This window comes from Oryctolagus cuniculus, chromosome X (genome assembly GCF_964237555.1).
Source record: "Oryctolagus cuniculus chromosome X, mOryCun1.1, whole genome shotgun sequence".
Classification (NCBI taxonomy): Eukaryota; Metazoa; Chordata; class Mammalia; order Lagomorpha; family Leporidae; genus Oryctolagus; species Oryctolagus cuniculus.
The window spans coordinates 87305361-87326290 of NC_091453.1; the positions used below are offsets into that span (position 1 = coordinate 87305361).

A 20930-nucleotide genomic window follows, 5' to 3' on the forward strand; every position below is an offset into this window, starting at 1 on the left:
TAGGTCTCAGTTCCAGTACAGATATTGTTAATCATATTTCCAAACCCTTCAGGGTTTTGACAGTTGGAAAAACTCAAATAGTGGTATACCATAATTTCAAAGGATCTGAAGATATTATCTTACATTATTTGGCAGGGTCACATCAGACATAACCTCAGATTCTGCATCGATGATGTGATAGCCATTTGCTGAGCTGAAGAAAACCTTTAGTCTTTTTTCAGAGCCAACAGCCAAGTCAACTGTCACTGGCTTGTGACCAAGTGTTGGAAATACCTGCAAATATAAAACCAAATGTGGCCAAAAGGCCAAAAATGACATTCTGACTAAGGCAAAATTTCCCCTACTTTTTTTTGCCAGGTTCGCAGTTTTGTAATACCCAGCTGAATCTTTTAAATGGCAATATTGTATTTAGAGATCTATGTATTACAACTTTTCTTGCATCTGTTACTACAAAAAATACATAACTACATTTATGTTCTAAATATTGAGTGTTCTTTTCAAAGGTTCAGTTCCTAATGATTCTAAGAGCCTTGTCTGGTCCTGCACTCTGTGGTTTTTAAATTTCTTGCCTTGAGCTTCAGCAAATGAAGGAGCTCATCTGGTCTCTTAAACCGGTTCGCTGGATCAGCTGCCTGTATTTTTGCCAGTATTCGTATATAGGCTTCATAGGACATGTAGTCTCCTTCGGAGTCTGCTGATTGATCAATGCATACTTGGTAGGGAATGAAAAAGGCCAGACATGTTAACCTACCATAGACTGGGTATACTCTAGGCTCCTATGGTTTCTAGTCCAAGGAAACAAAGGTCAAACAGGCTTAACTGCCAAGATCAGGTTAGGGTACAGGACTGAGCATCACAGGATTCACAATATTGTAGTCAGGAGGTGGAATTCAAGAAGTAGAGTGAGGACCTAGGCCAGAAACTGTGTGTATCAGGCTAGACAAACTGTTGGTACTTAGCTCTTTGCTTTCCAGCTCCATACCAGGTAGCTCTGACCAATCAGCAGACACCCAAGAACAAACCCATATCCAAATAATGACAGCTGACCCAAGGCCCAGTTTAAGGAGATCAGATCAGGGATGTAATCTGTGACATGTAGACCCATACAGTCTATATATTAGTCTGTGCTATTTATAAAAGAAATTCATTATTTTGCAAATGGATGTTGAGGGATAGTCCCAAGAATTAGCCCTTCTTTATTGTATAAACATGATGTTTTGACCTAAAAAATATACTATGTAAACAAATCCTGACCTAAGACACAAAAGCATTTCATAAACAATATGTAGGATGTGTATCTGTCAGTGCTTTGCAAAAACCTATTCTTGGACCTACTAGTCCAGTATCACCTGGAACATGTGCTAAAAATACAGATTCCCAGGCCCCACTCCAGATCCACTAATTCAACCTGGGGTGAGGTCTGAGATCTAACTTTTAACAAATACTCCAGCTGATCCTGTTATACATCCCAGGTTAGGAGCTATTGAACTCAATAAAATGCTGCCAGTTTATTAATCATCCCTCATTACTATGGAATAAACACAAACCATTCTATTTATGTGTAGTTATGGGGCATTATAAGTTACTCTAGATGCAAAAATTTCCCTATTTATGGGATATGAGTAAAAACAATCAACAATAGCTTAACTGTTTGGGACATTCAATAGTTACCTTCCATGGTTGATCCACAGATGTTCAGTTAAAGCATAATACATGTGGGAAAAGTATGGGAAGCTTAGTCACCATACTTCACAATAATTCGAGGGAAAAACTTGTTTAAAGTCCCAACTTGGAGGGAATGCAGACCCATCCCTTTCCTCCCCACCCCCCCACCAGGTATGGTAGCCATGGCAACTGGGGGTAAAGATTTCCTCTTCCCTCTTTCCTCTTCCAATGAGGTTCACCCTCTATCATTGACATGCCTCTCCTTACATTCCGTTTTATTTCCACCCACCCACTAGGAGAGAACAGGGATGTTCTCAGCTTAAAGTCATTGGGGTGACACCAGAACCTGTATTTGGGGCTCTAGAAGAGAAGATCTTCATGTTGACTACAGGAATTGGGAGTGGGAAGCTGGTGGGAAATTCCTGTAAACAGAGGAAGGAGTCAGGGATTTCCCTGATATTCTCCCTTGCTGTGGTGCCTGCAAATTGTCTAAAAAAGGGTTACATGATAATTATTGACACGGCATATTCAAATTTCATTAACTATCAAAGAATGATATGTAATTCTGCACCTGTGATCCATAATACTGTTACGTTTACAATTTCTTCTCAAAAGAAAAACTGTATGATCCAAAGGGGAAAGTGATCACTCACTTTAATAGCAGTGCTTTCATCAAAGGACTTTGGTGCCCACGCATAAAGGTGAATTGATGATTTCAAAGCAATTGCAATATAGGTTGTTTCTTCATGTTGGACTACAATGATAAAATACAAAGAAGTAACAATGCCACAAACACTCAAGTATTTGTATTTGTCATTGAAAATGCTGTAACCACGATGTAAGAATATAGAACACACATATTTTACTTGGTTACAATTTGATGTCCCAAAAAAGTGATAGAATTACTTTTATGGACTGTATGCATGTGCCTTCAAGAGCCCTTCAAATCATACACTGAAAATTGAAAAAAACTGATTATAGAAATGAGAGAAGACATAAACATTTGGAAAAACGTCCCATGTTCATGGATAGGCAGACAATATTGGTAATAAAGCAATATTATCTAAAGCTATCTCTATAGATTCAATGTAATACCTAATAAAATCTCAAAGGCTTCTTATTGTGGAAATGGACAAGCTAAACCTAAATTTCACATGGAATTGTGAGAAGCTCTAAATAAATGAATCTTTGAAAAGAAAAATCAAAGTTTGAGAATTAATGCTTCCTGATTTCAAATCTGACTATAAGTTATATTAATAAAAACATCATGGTACTTGATATAAGGATAGACATACAGATCAATGGAGCAGAATTGTGAGTCAAGAAATAAATTCACACATCTATGATCTATTGTGCCAAGATCATCCAATAGCGAAAGAACAATGTCTTCAAGAAATGTGTTGGGACAATTGGGTATTCACAGACAACAGTCTAAACTTGGACTCCTACCTCACAGCACATTATGAAAACTAATTCAAAATGGATTTAAAAATACCTAAATGCAAGATTTAAAACTGTAAAACTCTTAGAAGTAAACATAGGGATAAATCTTTGATGATCTTGAATATGGCAACACATTTCTATATTTGATACCAAAGGTAAAAGGAACAAAAAAATAGATAAATTATACTTCATCAATATTAAACTTTTATATAACAAAGGATACTATCAGGAAAGTGAAAATACAACCTATGCAATGGGAGAAAATATTTGCAAATCATATATTTGATAAAGGTTTAGTATGTAGAATATTTAAACAATGCTTACAACTCAACAACAAAAGGATAGACCAGCCAATTAAAAATAGGCAAAGGTTTTCAAGAGTTATTTCTCTAAGGACAATGTACAAGTGGCCAGTAAACACATAAAAAGGCACTCAACAATATTAATCATAAGGAAAATGCAAATTAAAACTACAATGAGATACCACTTTACATCCACCAGGATGGCTAGAAAGAAAAGACATCTACAAGTGTTCAAAAGATTGTTGAGAAAATGGAACCTTCACACATTACTAATGGCAATGTGAAATGGTACAGCCACTTTGTAAAACAGTCCAGGGGCACCACTAGAGGAAAAACAAATCATATATACACTCACATAGACAGATGTACAAAAATGTCCAGAGCAGAGCCGAAAAGTGGAGAGAGTACAAATGTCCATCAACCAATGTATGAATGGAGGAAAGGTAGTATGGTCAAACAACATGATGATATTCAGTAGAAAAAGGAAGAAAATGATATGAATGATACAACATGGATGAACCCTAAAACATTATGCCAAGTCAAAGAAGTCTGACATAAAAGGCTATGTAACCTAGGTTTTCATGTATATTAACTATTCAGGAAAAGCAATCCTATACAGAAAGAAGTAAATACTTGTAAGAGGAAGCAAACAGGAGAGGAATGGAATGGGGAGTGAGTACTAATGGACATGAGTTCCTTTGGGGGGTCATGATGAAAATTAGGTCATGCTGATGGTGACATAGCTATACAAACTTTCTAAAAAACATGAAATCATGCACTTTAAAAGGGCATATTTTATGATATATAAATTATTTTAATAAGACTGTTTTTAATGATAAAAGAGTACAAAAAGTACATGCTTATTCTTAGCTAGTCTTTCTGGCTCTTAAAGAATATGTTGTTTTTTGGGGCCGGCGCTCTGGCGTAGTGGGGTAAAGCCGCCGCCTCCAGTACTAGCATCCCATATGGGTGCCAGTTTGAGTCCCACCTGCTCCACTTCTGATCTAGCTCTCTGCTATGGCCTGGGAAAGCAGTGGAAGATGGCCCAAGTCCTTGGGCCCCTGCACCTGTGTAGGAGACCCGGAAAAAGCTCCTGGTTCTTGGCTTCAGATCAGTGCAGCTCCAGCCGCTGTGGCCAATTGGGGAGTGAACCAGCAGATGGAAGACCTCTCTCTCTCTCTCTCTCTCTCTGCCTCTCCTTCTCTCTGTGTGTAACTTTGACTCTCAAATAAATAAATAAATCTTAAAAAAGAATACGTTGTTTTATCTGATAAATTATACACTTCACTAAAACAATTCTTTCTAGGGTGGGATACTGCTCTTTTTCCCTTTTTCCTTTCTAGGTGGTGTTAGTCTCTCTCTCTCTTTCTGCCCCTCCCCCTCTACCTCCCCCTTTGTCTCCCTCACATTCCCTTCCTACATCTTGATGTCTCTCAATCGGAGTGTAACTTGCTCTTATTCATTCATTTTCTTTTGTATTGTTCCAAAGTAGGTCAAAGGAGCATGATTAATAAGCTCCAACAAGCAAAGGGATTCTCTTTTAAGCAAATACTTCATATAAATTTAATATAGGGCAGAAATTAGTGCCAATCCATTGTTTTATGGGACTTTGAAGGCTACAAAAATAGCAAGCAAATATGATCCATTGCTATCCTTCTGTGAAGGTAGTGCTGTTTCATCTGTCAATGGGACGAATGCTTTTTGGCTATTCTGAGAGGTAGGGCAGACTGGAATGAAATCAGCCAGGAAAGCCAGACTTAATTAGTCCTTTCCCTCACCAAGAGGACAGATGTGCAAGATGACAACCTTTGTAACTATGTCTTCTTGAATGAAAAATTCCCAAGTTAGTAGGAGGCAGTTCTGCTATATAACTCATAGATTAACATCTAGGGATAGCTTTCATCTGTGAAGCTACCAAATGTACATAATCTGATTGGAAGGAAGTAGCAATATATAAAACTAAAAGAAAGTAGGGCATTTATTTAGTGCTATGTTATCTGAGTATGCTCGTCCTCCTTTCGTGGTGTTTACGTACATATACATACATGTGAAATTCCATCCTGGTCAGTCAGTATAGAAACGTCCTGCTGCACTTAATAGAATGTGATTCCAGTTATCTCCCCTTCCCACTCCATGCCTGTAGTGGCACTTAGTGAAAAGGGAAAGACTATAAGCAGGCCAAGAGCAGAGGCGATTTGCTTTGGAAATCGAACACAATGGGAAGACATCACTACATAGTCATTGAGAGCTGAGAGCAGGACTATGAGATCCTGGAGTAGTGACTTCATTCCACACTAATGGTTGTGAAGAGACAGACAATATGAAAGCACTCTAACCAGACAGAAAGTAGTTAGAAATTATCCTCATGAATACCTATAGTGGGCACCAAAGTTAGAAGATCGTAGAAGAATTTTCTTTTTGGTTCATCATACAGCTTCTTTGTCAGTATTGAGAAGTATTCTATTTTTTTTTTTTTTTTTGCTATACCAAAGAAAGAGAATACCATGTGAGTCTCTGCAGGCTGTTGAAGATATATCAAGAATATTTATATTTGAAGCTATAAAGATGTGGGAAATAAATATTGTTTTTTTTTTGGAATGCTTAGGGTGACTGGGAAGGGAAGAAAGGTGAGGAATTACTCAAACTTAACTTCATTAGCTTTATCAGCCAGTCAATATTTTCTCAGGAACTGTCAAGAGTGTAGCATGGAAGACCTGGAAGATGTCTCAATGAAATTCTTTGATTTCTGTATTTGAAGTTGCAAATCCTTTCCTCTCTCCATTTTGTCTTTCGCAATCATGTACTTCACCAAATGACAGGAAGCAAAACGTATATAACTATGGTAAACACGAAATGGGACTTACGGACACTGAAGTGTTCACAGCCTGTCAACTTATCAATGGCTTTGCAGGCTTCCTCCGTCTTCAGCATTTCCTCCTGTCTTCTTTTACTTTCTGGATCATTATTCAAAATCTTGTTTCTCAACCAGGTCAAATGATACACTCGAAGTCTGTTCTTACGACCTGATAAACAGATACAATATTTCAATTCAATATTTTTTTTTCATTTCTTAGAAGAACAAAAAGGTAAAGTGAGGAGCTGGCATTGTGGCATAGTGGGTGAAGTCATCACTTGTGATGTTACCATATCAGAGTGCAGGTTTGTGGCCCAGGTGCTCTGTTTCTGATCCCCCTTACTGCTAATATGCATGGAAAGGCAGTAGGGATGATCAAAGTGGTTGGGCCCCTGCCACCCACGTGGGAGATCCAGGCTTTGGCCTGGACCAGACCTGGCTACCACAGCCATTTGGGGAATGAACCAGAGAATGGAAGATGTGTCATTCTCTTTCTCATTCTCTCTTCTCTCTCTCTTCCCCTGTGTCTCCCTCTCTAGTGCTGTGCCTTTCAAATAAATAAATAATTTTTTGCAAAATAAAGGTATTTTGTCTTTTTAAGGAAATGTTTTCATTAAACCAAAAACGATTTTTAAAAAATTATATCACATCAAATTCTCCTCTTCAGAGTTTGGAAAAGTGATAGACAATTCTTTCTTTTTTTAAAGATTTATTTATTTATTTGAAAGACAGGATTAAAGAGACAGGTAGAAACAGAGAGAGAGAGAGGTCTTCTATCTGCTGGTTCACTCCCGAAATGGCTGCAATGGCTGGAGCTGTGCCGATCCAAAGCCAGGAGCCAGGAGCTTCCTCCAGATCTCCCATGTGGGTGCAGGGGCCCAAGGACTTGGGCCATCTTCTACTGCTTTCCCAGGCCATAGCAGAGAGCTGAATTGGAAGTGGAGCAACCGGGACTAGAACCTGCACCCACATGGGATGCTGGCACTTCAGGCCAGGGCTTTAACCCGCTGCGCCACAGCACTGGCCCCAGACAATTCTTTCTTAGGATCTCACTTCAAAGACATAGTTAAGGTTGTCTACCAGCTCCCTGTGTGCCTATCTGAAATGTATCTAAGACACTTCTTTGGAACAGGTTGAGAATGCACAGGAATCGGAAATATCATCTATTCATTTGTCCCTTGGCTTTTTCCTAAGTCCTAAGCCCTCTGGGGATCACAGCTGTAGAAGCTGTCGCTGGTAATACGTCTGAGCATTCACTGTTTGGGTATTTAGGGCCACTGGGATAGGTCTCTTTGTATTCTGTCATTCCAGCAAGCCTACAAAATGACTAAATAGTTTCATTATATTTCCTCGGTCTAATTTATCTTTAATGCTAATTTTCTAATTGTAAATCCTAGCAAAACCTTACAATTCATTCGGAAAACAACGGCCATTAAAATCACAAATTTATCTTCCTACATTAGCCATTCCCTGTTAGCCATTTATAGAATTTATTATTATAAGATTTCTAAGCCCAATAATAGTGTTTTTCTTTATTTATGTAAATAATCTTTAATGTAGTTTTACATAATATTTTTAAAGCAATATTAGGCTTCATGTGACTATGTTTACATCCTTTTTATTCCTAAGTGGTAAAACAAATTTTCACTTTAAACTATTGAGTATTTTACTGTGCTGCTGTCCTTAAAACTATTTGGTGCAAATATTATCCACTTTTTTCAAAGCAAGATTTTTTTATCTATTTGAAAGGCATAGTTACAGAGACAGGAGAGAAGCAGAGACACTCAGGCCTGGGCCAGGCCGAAGACAGGAGCCCGGAACTTCATCTGGGTCTCCCACGTGGATGGCAGGTGCTCAAGCACATATGCCATGTTTCACTGCTTTCCCAGGTGCATTAGCAAGGAGCTAGACCGGAAGTGAAGCAGCCAGGACTCGAACCACTGCTCATATGGGATGCCAGCATCGCAAGGACCACTAGGCCACAGCACTGGCCCCCATTTATTCACATCTGAGAGAAGTTCAAGTATTGAAGAAGGGCACGCTTGGGTTAGAGAAAGCTGCATAAAAGGAAATGTGTTACCCTGATGTGTAGGCTGTAACCCACACAGATGTTTTCACAAACTAAATATTGCTCCTGTGTACCTCAAACAACTATAAATGAATCACCATGAAACACTATTTTTAAAAAAGTAAGTCTGAGCATACCTATGTAGGGTTTTCCCCTCTAACCAAAATTTACAGTACAGTAAGTCATATTTAGGCATATATATAATCATTAATATACAACATGGCAATTTGCACAGCACACTGATTATGCTATCATATATAAACATATAACTTGATGTAAATTACTGTGATTCACATCATTGTATTCCATTTTTACTTTCTCCCTCCCTTTTTTGCATATTGTCAGTTTAAAGCTAGTGCCTTCCAGAGAGCAAATCCTGCTGAACAATCACAATCATTGTTTACAGCCATTTATGTGCTCTCTCCTATTCAGTGATTCTGGCTCCGGATAAGCAAAACTAAGGATTCCAGCTTCCTATGGGGAAAGTGCAGCGCTCTTTAGTGCATCCATTCCTGTGACTAAACCTATGTGTATGCTCTTAGGATAATTCTGTGCCAGGGTCAAGTCTCTTCTTAGTCTTGCTCCTAACACATCACAAGAAAAGTTTATGTTGGATATTGGTGTGGTTGTGTGTGTGCACAGGAGGAGAATCAGCGCTGTAAGTGGTAGGACGCTACTCAGAAGAGAACCAACGAATATGCAAACAGTGTGCTTCGTCTTACCGCTAATCTAGATCAAGAGCACCACAGAAAAAGGAAGTTAGCTTACATAGTAAAAGAAAATCAGAGTAGGAATATCTGTTGTCCCAATTAAGTGCTAAATTTAAAGTGTTCTCTTATGAACACTTTCACCTGAGAAAGTCTTTAACCCAGTTTGCAGCCTAATTAATCTGCATAATTACTCAGCTAATTTTAGTTCTTAAACAAACCAGAGATGGTAATCAGCAAATTGAGTGGCTCCACGACTTGAATCTGGCGGAAAGGTCTTCGCTTTATAAGTTTTGTAATGTCTGCCTTTCCACTTCTGTCCATCAGATACAAATTAGACCTGGTTCCCAGCAGCAAATTGACTCCTGTTCATATATAAAAGAGAAAAATGCGATATTAGCTCAGATTATGTTTGTAATGGCATTTATATTACTACTTTGCTATGCCAGTAAGCTGAGCTATGTAAAGGTGACTTTTATCATTTTAAGCTAATGTTAGCCTCACACTGTGTAACTACATACTGTCTATCAACAGAACAAATTTCATTGAAAAACATGAAAATATAGATGATAACCCACTTTCTGGCAGTATTCCACTGACTGGTGTTTGGTAGACTATATCATAAACAGAATTTTAAATCTATCTTAACACTCATTAGTAGTACCCCAAACTTGATCAAAATCAATCAACCATTTTCTTTAAAAAATTTTTTTAAGGTGAATAAATTTCATGTATTTCATATATTCAGATTTAGAAGCACAGCGATGCTTCCTACCCTACCCTCCCTCTTGCCCACACTCCCACTCTTTCTCCTCCTATCTTACTCTTTTAATTTTTACAATGATCTACTTTCAGTTTAATTTATACTCATAAGGTTAACCTTAATACTAATAATTCAACAAATAGTAAGAAGAAAAAAACACTATTCAAATGACCCTTTTCCAAATTATCATTAAATAGCCTTAGTCTAGTATATAAAAAGGGTCAGTTTCTCATTCCTAACCATAAAGGTTTTCACGCTTTTAAAATAATTAAAAATTGAGGGATTCTATGTTCATACATATATGAAAAATTTACATTGCTACATGCCTCTGAAATTATTTCCTACCTTCACAAATCTAAATTCCTACACTCCTTTTATCTGTGGGTTGGCTCTATTTATTCAAATATAAACACTGTTTAAAGATCCAACAAGAGGATTAAACGCGAAGATAGAACTAAAGTTACAATATACTTCAGATTATTGTGGGAGTTTGTCCCTGTAAATGAGACACAGGCGACAATCAGCCAGATAGGAGAATCTGTGCACTCTGTGGGGATGAGGAGAAGAGATAAATGTGTGTGCCGTCATTTTCCCACTCTGTCCTTTAGCAGTTCTCTAATTTCCAGCCCATGCCGATCTAGAAACTTCACCTTCCTCTCACGGGAGAATCAAGAACAAAGGGGAAATCACAGCCGATTTTTGCTATAATCTTTTGATTTTTAAAATACAACATCGCAAGTTATAAAAGTGCAATAGTAGTTGTTACTGACATTTCTAGGTAGTTGCCAGACAAATGTTAAAGCCATCTTTTGTCTGAGATGTTAAATTAGCACAACTTTTAAAGATGGTACTCTTTCCCTAAGTTGTTCGATCCATATTACAATTTTTTTTTTTTTTGACAGGCAGAGTGGACAGTGAGAGAGAGAGACAGAGAGAAAGGTCTTCCTTTTGCCATTGGTTCACCCTCCAATGGCCGGCGCGGCTGGTGCGCTGCGGCCGGCACACCACGCTGATCCGAAGCCAGGAGCCAGGTACTTCTCCTGGTCTCCCATGGGGTGCAGGGCCCAAAGACTTGGGCCATCCTCCACTGCATTCCCTGGCCACAGCAGAGAGCTGGCCTGGAAGAGGGGCAACCGGGACAGAATCCGGCGCCCCGACCGGGATTAGAACTTGGTGTGCAGGCGCCGCTAGGTGGAGGATTAGCCTGTTGAGCCGCAGCGCCGGCCCAATCCATATTACAATAATGTTTGCTAGCCTGTTCTATTTCCAATTTAAAACTCTCTCTCCTATTCATTCATACATGAAGCAAAATCTATGGAAGTGCAAAAGTTGGAGGTTGGCATTTACTTTGGATTTCTCCCCTTCTTATATTCATTTATTCTATTGCATTTATGATTCAGACTGGCTTGAGGTGAAATATTGTCTCAGCACTACCGACGTGGTTATACTTCTTCTGTAACAAAGGATTGAGAGAGTCTATTAATGTTGAGACATTATAGAAAGAACTTTTTCTACAAATCCTTGACACTATTTAAAAATCAAGGTCTTGCAGAAATCTTTCTTTTAATACCTTATCAGGTATCATATATTGAACTCAACCCAAAAAAGAAATAACAAGTTCAAATTTTCAAATAATTACAACCTAGTCCAATTTTATATTTGAGTCAAATTAATTCATGTTAAAGCAAAAGAATAGAATAAAAAAAATGGGACCCAACAATTCAAACTTGAAGCTGCACAGAGTGAAAAAGTTAGCAAAACCAATTCTAAGCAAATTAACCACTATAAATACATTTTTTATTTGATTGCTAATGGTTTGGTAATAGCAAACACATTTTTATGTCTATGATGTGTCCCATGTTTGGTACTTAGGTTAAAATACATTCTTGGAAAAAAAAAAAACCTCAGTTTTAAGACACCAAACTTACCCCACAAAGAACCACAGCAGATCTCAGAAGTGAATTCCTTTTCATACACGTGGATTAGTGGTTTTTTACTTGCAGACGAGACATAGAGTGGGTTAACATTGACATCAGAGGGTCGCTTAGGTAATTCTTCAGGTACTTCCACAAAACCAGCATATACTGTGAAGAAGTGAGAGGGAGATATTGAGAGAAATGACTAAATACTATATAGGCGCTTTACTGCTTCTAAACATGAAAAACAGCCTAGAAGAGCTCCCTTTCCTTTGTTGTGTTCTATGCTTCACTAGAGGTATCGTTCCAGTAATTTAAGCCATCAGATAATACAAAGCATATAGTCAACACGACACATTTAACACAAATGCATAAAATACATTTGGGGCAGCATCCCATATCAGAATGCCTACATTTGAGACCTGGCTCTGCTCCTGATTCCAACCTCTATTAATGTGCACCCTGAGAGGCAGCAGATGATGGCTCAAGTATTTGGGTCCCTGCCACACATATGGAGGAACTGGAATGAATTCCAGGCTCCTGGCTTCACTTCAGCCTGGCTCATACCTGAGTGTTGCAAACATTTGGATATTCAAGCAGCAGATGGCTCTGGCTCACTCGCTCTCTCTCTCTCTCCCCGCCTCTGTGTGTGTGTGTGTGTGTGTGTGTGCGTGCTTCAGTCTCTCTTAAATTAACGACAAACCAAATAAATATTGTTTATTCCCTTGCCTATTTCCTGCTGAATATATTCTTTTCACTTTTGATTTGTTGAAGTTTTTATTTAGTAAGCATTAAGCCTTTGACTATAATGTAAATTAAAAGGTTATCTCAAAAATTAAAAAAAAAGAAAAAATACATTGCCAAATGAGAACATTTTTTGATACTATGATTAGAGTTGAAAAAAAAAAACGGTGAGGAATTCAATTTTTCACATGTAGCTTCAATTTAGGTACAACAAAAGTTCAGTGGGACAAACATTTTTTAAAAATTACTATTTTATTTATTTGAGAGAGAGAAGGAGAGAAAGAGAGAAACTATCAGAGATATCAGAGAATATCCACTGGCTCACTCCCCAAATGCAAACAGCCAGAGCTGAGAGCCAGAAACTCAATCTAGGTCTCCCATGTGGGTGAAATGGACACAACTACTTGAGTCACCATCTGGTGCCTCCCAGGCTGCGCGTTAACAGAAAGCTAGAATCAGGAACAGAGCTGGGACTCGAACTCAGGCACTCCAATATGTGATGCAAGTGTCCCAGTGACTTAATCATTAGGCTAAACATCCACTCCAGAAGGAGATTTTTCAAAAGCATATATCAAGCTGAATTTATGTGAACTGAATACGAGAATGAATTTATTCCTTCTACAGCATGAACCAGTGGCTAATTAGTATTTATATGTCGACAGATAGCATTTAGCAAATATTAACACACTTACAAATGGCACTGGCAAAGTCAGTATCAACAGAGCCCTCAGAACCTCTGGAAGCAGATGAGTGGCTGGCAGAAAATCCCGATAGTGTTGATGATTCTGATATGTCTTTATTGTCATCTCCATCATCAAGCTCTGAGGGTGCAGCACCTGAGGCCATGGCATAGGAGGCCTCATCTCCAGCACCTAATTCCTAAAAGGAAATCCCAAACCGATTTTATTAGGAGGCTAACAGAGGATAAATAACCACAGGATTTGAAAAGAGAACACATTATTGTAACGTTCCTATTCTTATAAAGTTGGTGTTTACTAAAAACAAAACAAAAAACCAACTATGTTATCAGAGGAGAAAAGAACTAACCTACTACTAAGCCAACTGATGTTAGGAAAAATGCAAAGAGCTTTAATTCCTCAAGTGTACAATTTGGGACCTAACATTTGTGACATATTTACCATGTACCAGATACCATACTAGGTATCTTGTTTACACATCTTCCTGAATCCTTGCCACAACCGAAAAAGTAAGTATAATTATCTCCAATTTCCTTATATGAAACCAAAGTATAGAGCAGTTAACTAATATATTCAAGGTCACGGAGCTAGTAGGTAAGAGAACTACAGTTTGGATGCAAAATTTATTTCTGAAGCATATATGCAGCTGCACTATGCCAAATGGCCACATGGAAAAGTAAAAAGCCCAGTGTGAGAGGATCCGTCCCACTGCTTCAAGGTACATTTATGGAACTGGGAGCATAAAAAACCTGCAGGGATCATTTTCAAATAACAAAGCCTATGATGGCAAATCAACCAACACAAATTCAACACTCTGAACAGGCTTCACTAAGAATCTAGCCTGCTTCCATTAACTTATACAGAAGATGCTGAAGGATAAAAAAACAATGAAATCCGGTCATTTGCAACAAGATGAAGAATCTGGAAAACATCCTGCTGAGTGAAATAAGCCAGTCCCAAAGGGACAAATATCATAAGTTCTCCCTGACCAATGACAAATAACTGAGCACCAAAAAGGAAACCTGTTGAAGTGAAATGGACACTATGAGAAACAGTGATTGATCAGCCCTTGTCCTGACAGTCGAGGAACAACTTAATACTTTATCCCTTTTAGTATTTTTTTTTTGTTCTACTTAATACTATTGGTTGAACTCTTTAATTAACACACAATTATTCTTAGGTATTTAAATTTAACTGAAAAGTGATCCCTGTTAAATATAAGAGTGGGAATAAGAGACGGAGGAGATGTACAATTTGGGACATGCTCAATCGGACTTGCCCCACGCAATAGAGTTAGAAACATGCCAGGGGATTACAATTCAATCCCATCAAGGTGGCATGTACCATTGCCATCTCACTAGTCAAAGTGATCAGTTTCAGTTCACAATTGATCATAATGATAGGATTAAGAGTCAAAGGGATCACATAAACAAGACTAGTGTCTGCTAATAATAACTGATAGAATTAAAAAGGAGAGAACAATCCAACATGGAAAGCGGGATACACAGCAGACTCATAGAATGGCAGATGTCCTAAACAGTACTTTGGCCTCAGAATCGGCCCTTCAGGCATTCACATCTGGCTAAAAAGTCCATGAGAGTATTTTAGTCATGGAAAGCCAAGACACTGTGGCAAAACAAACAAACACCTAAATGAAAGATCTCTGTGAGTGAGATCCCAGTGGAAAGAACAGGCCATCAAAGAAGGAGGTACCTTTCTCTGAAGGGAGGAGAGAACTTCCACTTTGATTATGACCTTGTCTAAATAAGTTCGGAGTTGGCGAACTCAAAAGGCTTCCATAGCCTTGGCAACTAATGACAAGAGCCTCGGGTGATTACTGACACCATAAACAAGAGTGTCAATTGTTAAGTCAACAACAGGAGTCACTGTACACTTACACCCCATGTAGGATCTCTGTCCTTCATGTGTTGTACAATGTGAATTAATGCTATAACTAGTACTCAAACAGTACTTTACGCTTTGTGCTTCTGTGTGGGTGCAAACGGTTGAAATCTTTACTTAGTATATACTAAATTGATCTTCTGTATATAAAGATGATCAAAAATGAATCTTGATGAAGAATGGGATGGGAGAGGGAGTGGGAGATGGGATGGTTGCGGGTGGGAGGGAGCTTATGGGGGGAAAAAGCCACTATAATCCAAAAACTGTACTTTGGAAATTTATATTTATTAAATAAAAGTTTAAAAAAAAAGATGCTGAAGGATAAAGCCACAACGTGTGACCATATATTTGGCATGCCATATCATGTGAGAAAATATACCAGTGGTTTTTGGTAAATCTACCTATTGATGGGATCATCTGTGTATTGAAACAGCAATTTTTAGCACTGAAAGAATTGTGCCACCCTCTCAGATACTGTTTTGTGTGACTTTTCCAACCACAAAAGCATGGTATGGCATCATGTTCTCTTGAAATTCAAATAAAAGGAAAATCCATTCACTCTGCAAATTTTCTAAACTTTCGTTAATATAACTTGAGATATCTAGGGGTTCTATGAAACCTATTCTGGTACATTCTACTGCAATTCTATTGTTCCTTTGTGGGGAGCAATCCGGACTAGACTGAGTTACTGGAATTAAGACTTATTCTATGCATCTGCTCTCCCACAATATGGCGCTGGGAGAGAAGTAAACAGCTTCCGCACAGCTGCCTCCAGTTCAACCAATAAACTGTAGGACTTGCTACTGATTGGAGGAGAGCAGCGTATTCGGCGTGTGGGCAGCCGAGTTGGGATTGGCGGAGGAGGACTATAAAGGAGGAGAGAGACGGCATGCACGAGGAACATCTATGGGGAACATCTAAGGGAACCCGTGCAGCCCCCGAGAGAGCCGGCCGGCGGTGTGCCGCTCCCCTGCGGAAGTGGGGAATGCGGCCAGGGGGAACTGCCCTTCCACGGAGGTGGAAGGGATAGTAGCCAACCCGGGGGGAACCAGCAGCAAACCCGGGAAGGGCCGAGCAGACTGAAAGAACAGCGCAGGGTCCTGTGTTGCTCCTCCACGAAGAGGGGGAGCGACATTCCTTTAATTAAGATAGATACATAGATGACAGATATATATGAGGTGTCTTCAAAAATCTCATGGTAAATACATTTTATGAAAAACTTACACATGGATTTCAGCATTTTTGTGTGAAAATAACTTTGATTTCATGAACTTAATTTTTTCCCATGAACTATTTTAATTACCCTTATAGATAGATAGATAGATGAATAGATACAGGAACAGAAAGATAGATGCTCCCCCATTGATGCTTCTTTCCCACTGGAAACCATTTAAGAGTGTTTATTCTCATTTGAAAAATTTTATTTCTTTACTTTTCTTCATAATGAATGTGTGTCTATCAGTGGTCAGTCCCTAGGCTGGATTCTGACTTTGGGTAAGCTGTTAGAAAAATAATCACACTTGGTAGAAAAATAATCAAAGTATAATAATAATCTTTTAGACATAGTTTTTCCTCTTAAAGTGTTCAAAATCAAGAATAACAGAAAAGCAAGTAAACAAATAACTAAATTACAATGTCATAAGTACTAAAATGGGAACTGTGGGCAAAATGCTTACAAGCACAGACAAAATGGTATAATATTATGCCTTGGGAAGCCAATGATGATATTTGAGTTGCATCATATTTGAGTTGATCATATTGAGTTGGATCACCAAGCAGAGAAGAGGTGAGGAGGTTCCCTTCCAGACAGAGGGAACAGCTTGCACAAGGAACATTACCTCATGAGGGACCATAGAACTATCAAAGCCAGTTTGTGTGACAGGACAGTAGACTGAGACTATATTGGCATGATCTTTCTTCTCTCTCAAACCCCACCTGTATTTTCAGCTATTCAGCTACTTCCCATTTGTCAAGAATTAGTTCAAATATCTTCTGGTTTATGCTCCAGCAAATATTCTCTGTGGCACTTCCTACTGAAGCATCTCTGGAGCTACTCGAATATTTTAAACCTATTTATAAAGGCAGTTAACATTTTGTGAATGAAAACATCTTCGTCTAACACAGCATATTACTTCAATTAAAACCATCTGTGTTAATAATTCCTCAGAAAGTTAAACACAGACGTACTGTATGATACAGCAATTCCCCTCCTGGGGATGATATATCCAAAAGGACTGAAAAGAAGGGGCTCAACTGGATACTTGTACATCAATGCTCACAGCAGCAATATGTACACTAGACAAAAGTGGAAACCACCCAAATGTTCATTGAAAAATGAGTGGATAAACAAAATATGGTATAAGAATTCAATGAAATACTGTTCAGCATTAAAAAGGAATGAAATTCTGATACAAACTACCACAATGATGAACCTTGAAAATATGATGCTAACTGAAATTAGCTTGACACAGAAGAACAAAAATTGCATGATTCCACCTCCTTAATGTAAGAGATCCCCTAGGTTATCACAACCAAAATGTAGAATTTTATGAAAAACTTATGTATGGATTTCAAAATATTTTGCACAAAAATAAATTTATTTTTGTTTTTTCAAGATATATTTATTTATTTGAAAGGCAGAGTTACAGAGAGAGAGAGAGAGAGAGAGAGAGAGAGATTGTCCAACTGCTGATTCACTCCTCAAATAGCCCCCAAAAGCAAGGCTGGGCCAGGCCAAAGCCAGGAACTTGGACCATCCAGGTCTCTCATGTGGGTCCAAAATAATTGGACCACCTTCCACTACTTTCCTAGGTGCTTTGGCATGGAGCTGGACTGGAAGTGGATCAGCTAGGACTTGAACAGGCACTCATAAGGGATGTGGTATCGCAATTGGCAGCTTAAGCCACTGTGCAACAATGCCAGTTCTCAAATCAATTGATTTTATTCGTATTTTCCGTGAACTACTCTAAGTGTCCTTACAGATAGATAGGTTATACACACATACACACACACAGAAAATGAGAGATGGAGAGACAGAAAGATACAGATATATAGATACTTTCCCACTGATGTTGCTTTGCCACTAGAAAGCATTTAAACGAGTTCCTTCTCCTCCTTTGTTAGCTAGAGATATAGAGAAGAGGTAACCAAGAGCTGGAAAAACTCGAACTTAACTGTTCATTTATTTAACTGTTAGGGATGACACAAGTTCTGGAAATCGATAGCAGTGATGGTTGTACAACTGTGACTGAACTAAAATGCTACTGATTAGTACACTTAAAAATGACAGATTAGGCCGGCGCCGCGGCTCACTAGGCTAATCCTCCGCCTAGCGGCGCCGGCACACCGGGTTCTAGTCCCGGTCGGGGCGCCGGATTCTGTCCCGGTTGCCCCTCTTCCAGGCCAGCCCTCTGCTGTGGCCAGGGAGTGCAGTGGAGGATGGCCCAGGTGCTTGGGCCCTGCACCCCATGGGAGACCAGGAAAAGCACCTGGCTCCTGGCTCCTGCCATCGGATCGGTGCGGTGCGCGCCGGCCGCGGCGGCCATTGGAGGGTGAACCAACGGCAAAGGAAGACCTTTCTCTCTGTCTCTCTCTCTCACTGTCCACTCTGCCTGTCAAAAAAAAAAAAAAAAAAAAAAAAATGACAGATTATCTCACCTGAATTAAAATGGCTATAATCAAAAAGACAAAAAATAATAAATGCTGGCAAGGATGAGAAAGGGAAACTCTTATACACTGCTGGTTAGAATGTAAATTAGCACAGCCACTATGGAAAGCTACATGGAGTTTCAAAACCAAATTAATAAATAAAACTAAGTCTAGCATGGGATCTAACAATCCCTGTGCCAGGTATATATCCAAAGTAAATGAAATCAGGATATCAAAGAGAAGCCTGAACTCTAATGTTTATTGCAGCACTAGTAACAACAGTCAAGGTATGGAATCAAAGGAGGTGTCCATCAATGGAACAATGGGAAAAGCAAACGTGGTATCAACAACACTGGAATACTAGTGAGCCATAGAAAAGAATGAAGTCCTGTCATTTGCAACCGGGATGAGCCTTGAAGACATTACTGTAAGTGAGATAAACAAAGCAGAGAGAGAGCAATACCACGTTTTCACCATGTGGAAGCTAAAAAAGCTAATTTCCTAGAATAAAGAGTAGAATAGTGGTCACTAGAGGCTATGAAGGAGGAGGAGAAACAGAAGGAGGTTAGGGAGACAATGGGTAGAACAGAGTTAGACAGGAATAAGAAGCTCTAGTGATCAAAAACACAATAAGATGACTATAGTTTGCAACTACTTATCATATAATTTATAAATTATCAGAAGAGAATTTTTAGGGCCCCAATACAAAGACATTATAAGCTTTTAAACAGATAGAAATACTGATTACCCTGATTTGATTTTACACATTGTATAGATGTACTGAATTATTATATTTTACCACAAAAATATGCACAATTTTCATATACTAATTAATTTAAAAAACTGGTTATATTCTGAGACATTACCCCGTCATAAGATTTAAGTGACAAAGGCAAACAAATAAGAAGATTTTGTTCATCGAAGTCAAGAGGAACCATCCAAATAAGAACTATTACAAATCTACCCATACATCTATAGTTAAAAATGTTTAAGGGTTGGGCATAGGATATTAAAATCCATTTGGAATATCTGGAAATCCTATGCATCCCATGGAAAAACACATCCACAATGAAAGGACTTCTCTTTTTCAAATGATGCATAATCTCTTGATGATGTTCAGATTCCTGGAATGCGAATCTCATCAGTCTTAGATCATAATGTCTCTGAGCAATTTTGTTCTCCACTGAGTTCAAGGGCTCCACTCTTCATTAATTCAACTGCCTCCCTTCCCTCCAGTCCTTTCTGGTCTCCAATGCCTGCACTGACCTCACAGAATGCGCTTGCTCCATGTCTTCTACTGGATCTATAGATTCCACGGCCACTGCCAGCACCTTCTTTTCCATCATAACCATCTTGCTCGCTGCTTCCATTTCTGCCATAGCTTGCCCTGATAATAAGCTCCGATTAATTAAAGAAAGCCACCCAATAAAATGCATATGAAAGTTAACAAATGAAACAATTAGTATGTATCTTACACATGTCTACCATGCCCAGTTTGGTTTTACTCTACAGGAACACTATTGGTACAATATAGACAAGAAAAATGGCCCAATGTCCTGTCAGTGTTAAATGTGAAATTACCAATATTGTCACCATCAATTTCCTGACTGCATTGGGATGGCACAGGGAAGAAATACTGGATTCTTTGGGAGGTAAATGCGTTAGATTAGTACTGAGAACATGCATTTTCTCTTAAACAACAGACTCTTAGTGCATTAGCAACTTCACAGCCACATGAATGATCAATCCCATATTTTTGGCTCAAGCACAACATTTAAATTATTCTTCTTGCAATATATATATATAGTTTATGTTAATTTTAACATCTGCTGAAGTTTTCTAACATGTGTATCAAATGCTTTGCTACAGATCCCACTGGTCTACTACTCCTACTAGGAAGTTCAGTAATAAAGACTTCATATATTATAGAGCTAAATAGTCATTTCATTATTTGCTAAAAACACCAAGCTTAATGAAATGTCTCAATTATCTATTTGCATAAGAGAAACACTAGACAACCATATCTGTGGTGATTCTAAAAGCAAATTTCTTTGACAATGGACTTCTTTGTCGAGTTTTTTTTAGTTAGAAAAAAATCAAAATAGCTCTTGGAAATTTCTCCATAAATCAACCAGATAAAATTCATTTTATATATGTTACTTATATTGATAACTGTTTGAGAAATGCTTCCTCTGCTCACATATAGCAGGACTTTACCTT

General features: G+C 38.5%; 1 protein-coding gene across 4 annotated transcripts in view; it reads right to left on the reverse strand.

The window, feature by feature from the left end:
• NRK (Nik related kinase) overlaps nucleotides 1–20930 on the reverse strand; it is a 142984-nt gene that overhangs the window by 11219 nt on the left and 110835 nt on the right. For 3 of the 4 annotated variants that reach the window (XM_070066759.1, XM_008272834.4, XM_017349989.3), the window contains exons 19-25: nucleotides 19977–20097; nucleotides 13155–13341; nucleotides 11731–11886; nucleotides 9261–9404; nucleotides 6275–6433; nucleotides 2319–2419; nucleotides 124–273 (exon numbers count right to left, since the gene is read on the reverse strand). In XM_070066759.1, the coding sequence (XP_069922860.1) occupies nucleotides 124–273; nucleotides 2319–2419; nucleotides 6275–6433; nucleotides 9261–9404; nucleotides 11731–11886; nucleotides 13155–13341; nucleotides 19977–20097 (1018 nt within the window). Of the gene's footprint in view, nucleotides 1–123; nucleotides 274–569; nucleotides 713–2314; nucleotides 2420–6274; nucleotides 6434–9260; nucleotides 9405–11730; nucleotides 11887–13154; nucleotides 13342–19976; nucleotides 20098–20930 lie in introns of all 4 variants that reach the window. The other variant, XM_070066760.1, reaches the window with a different exon arrangement.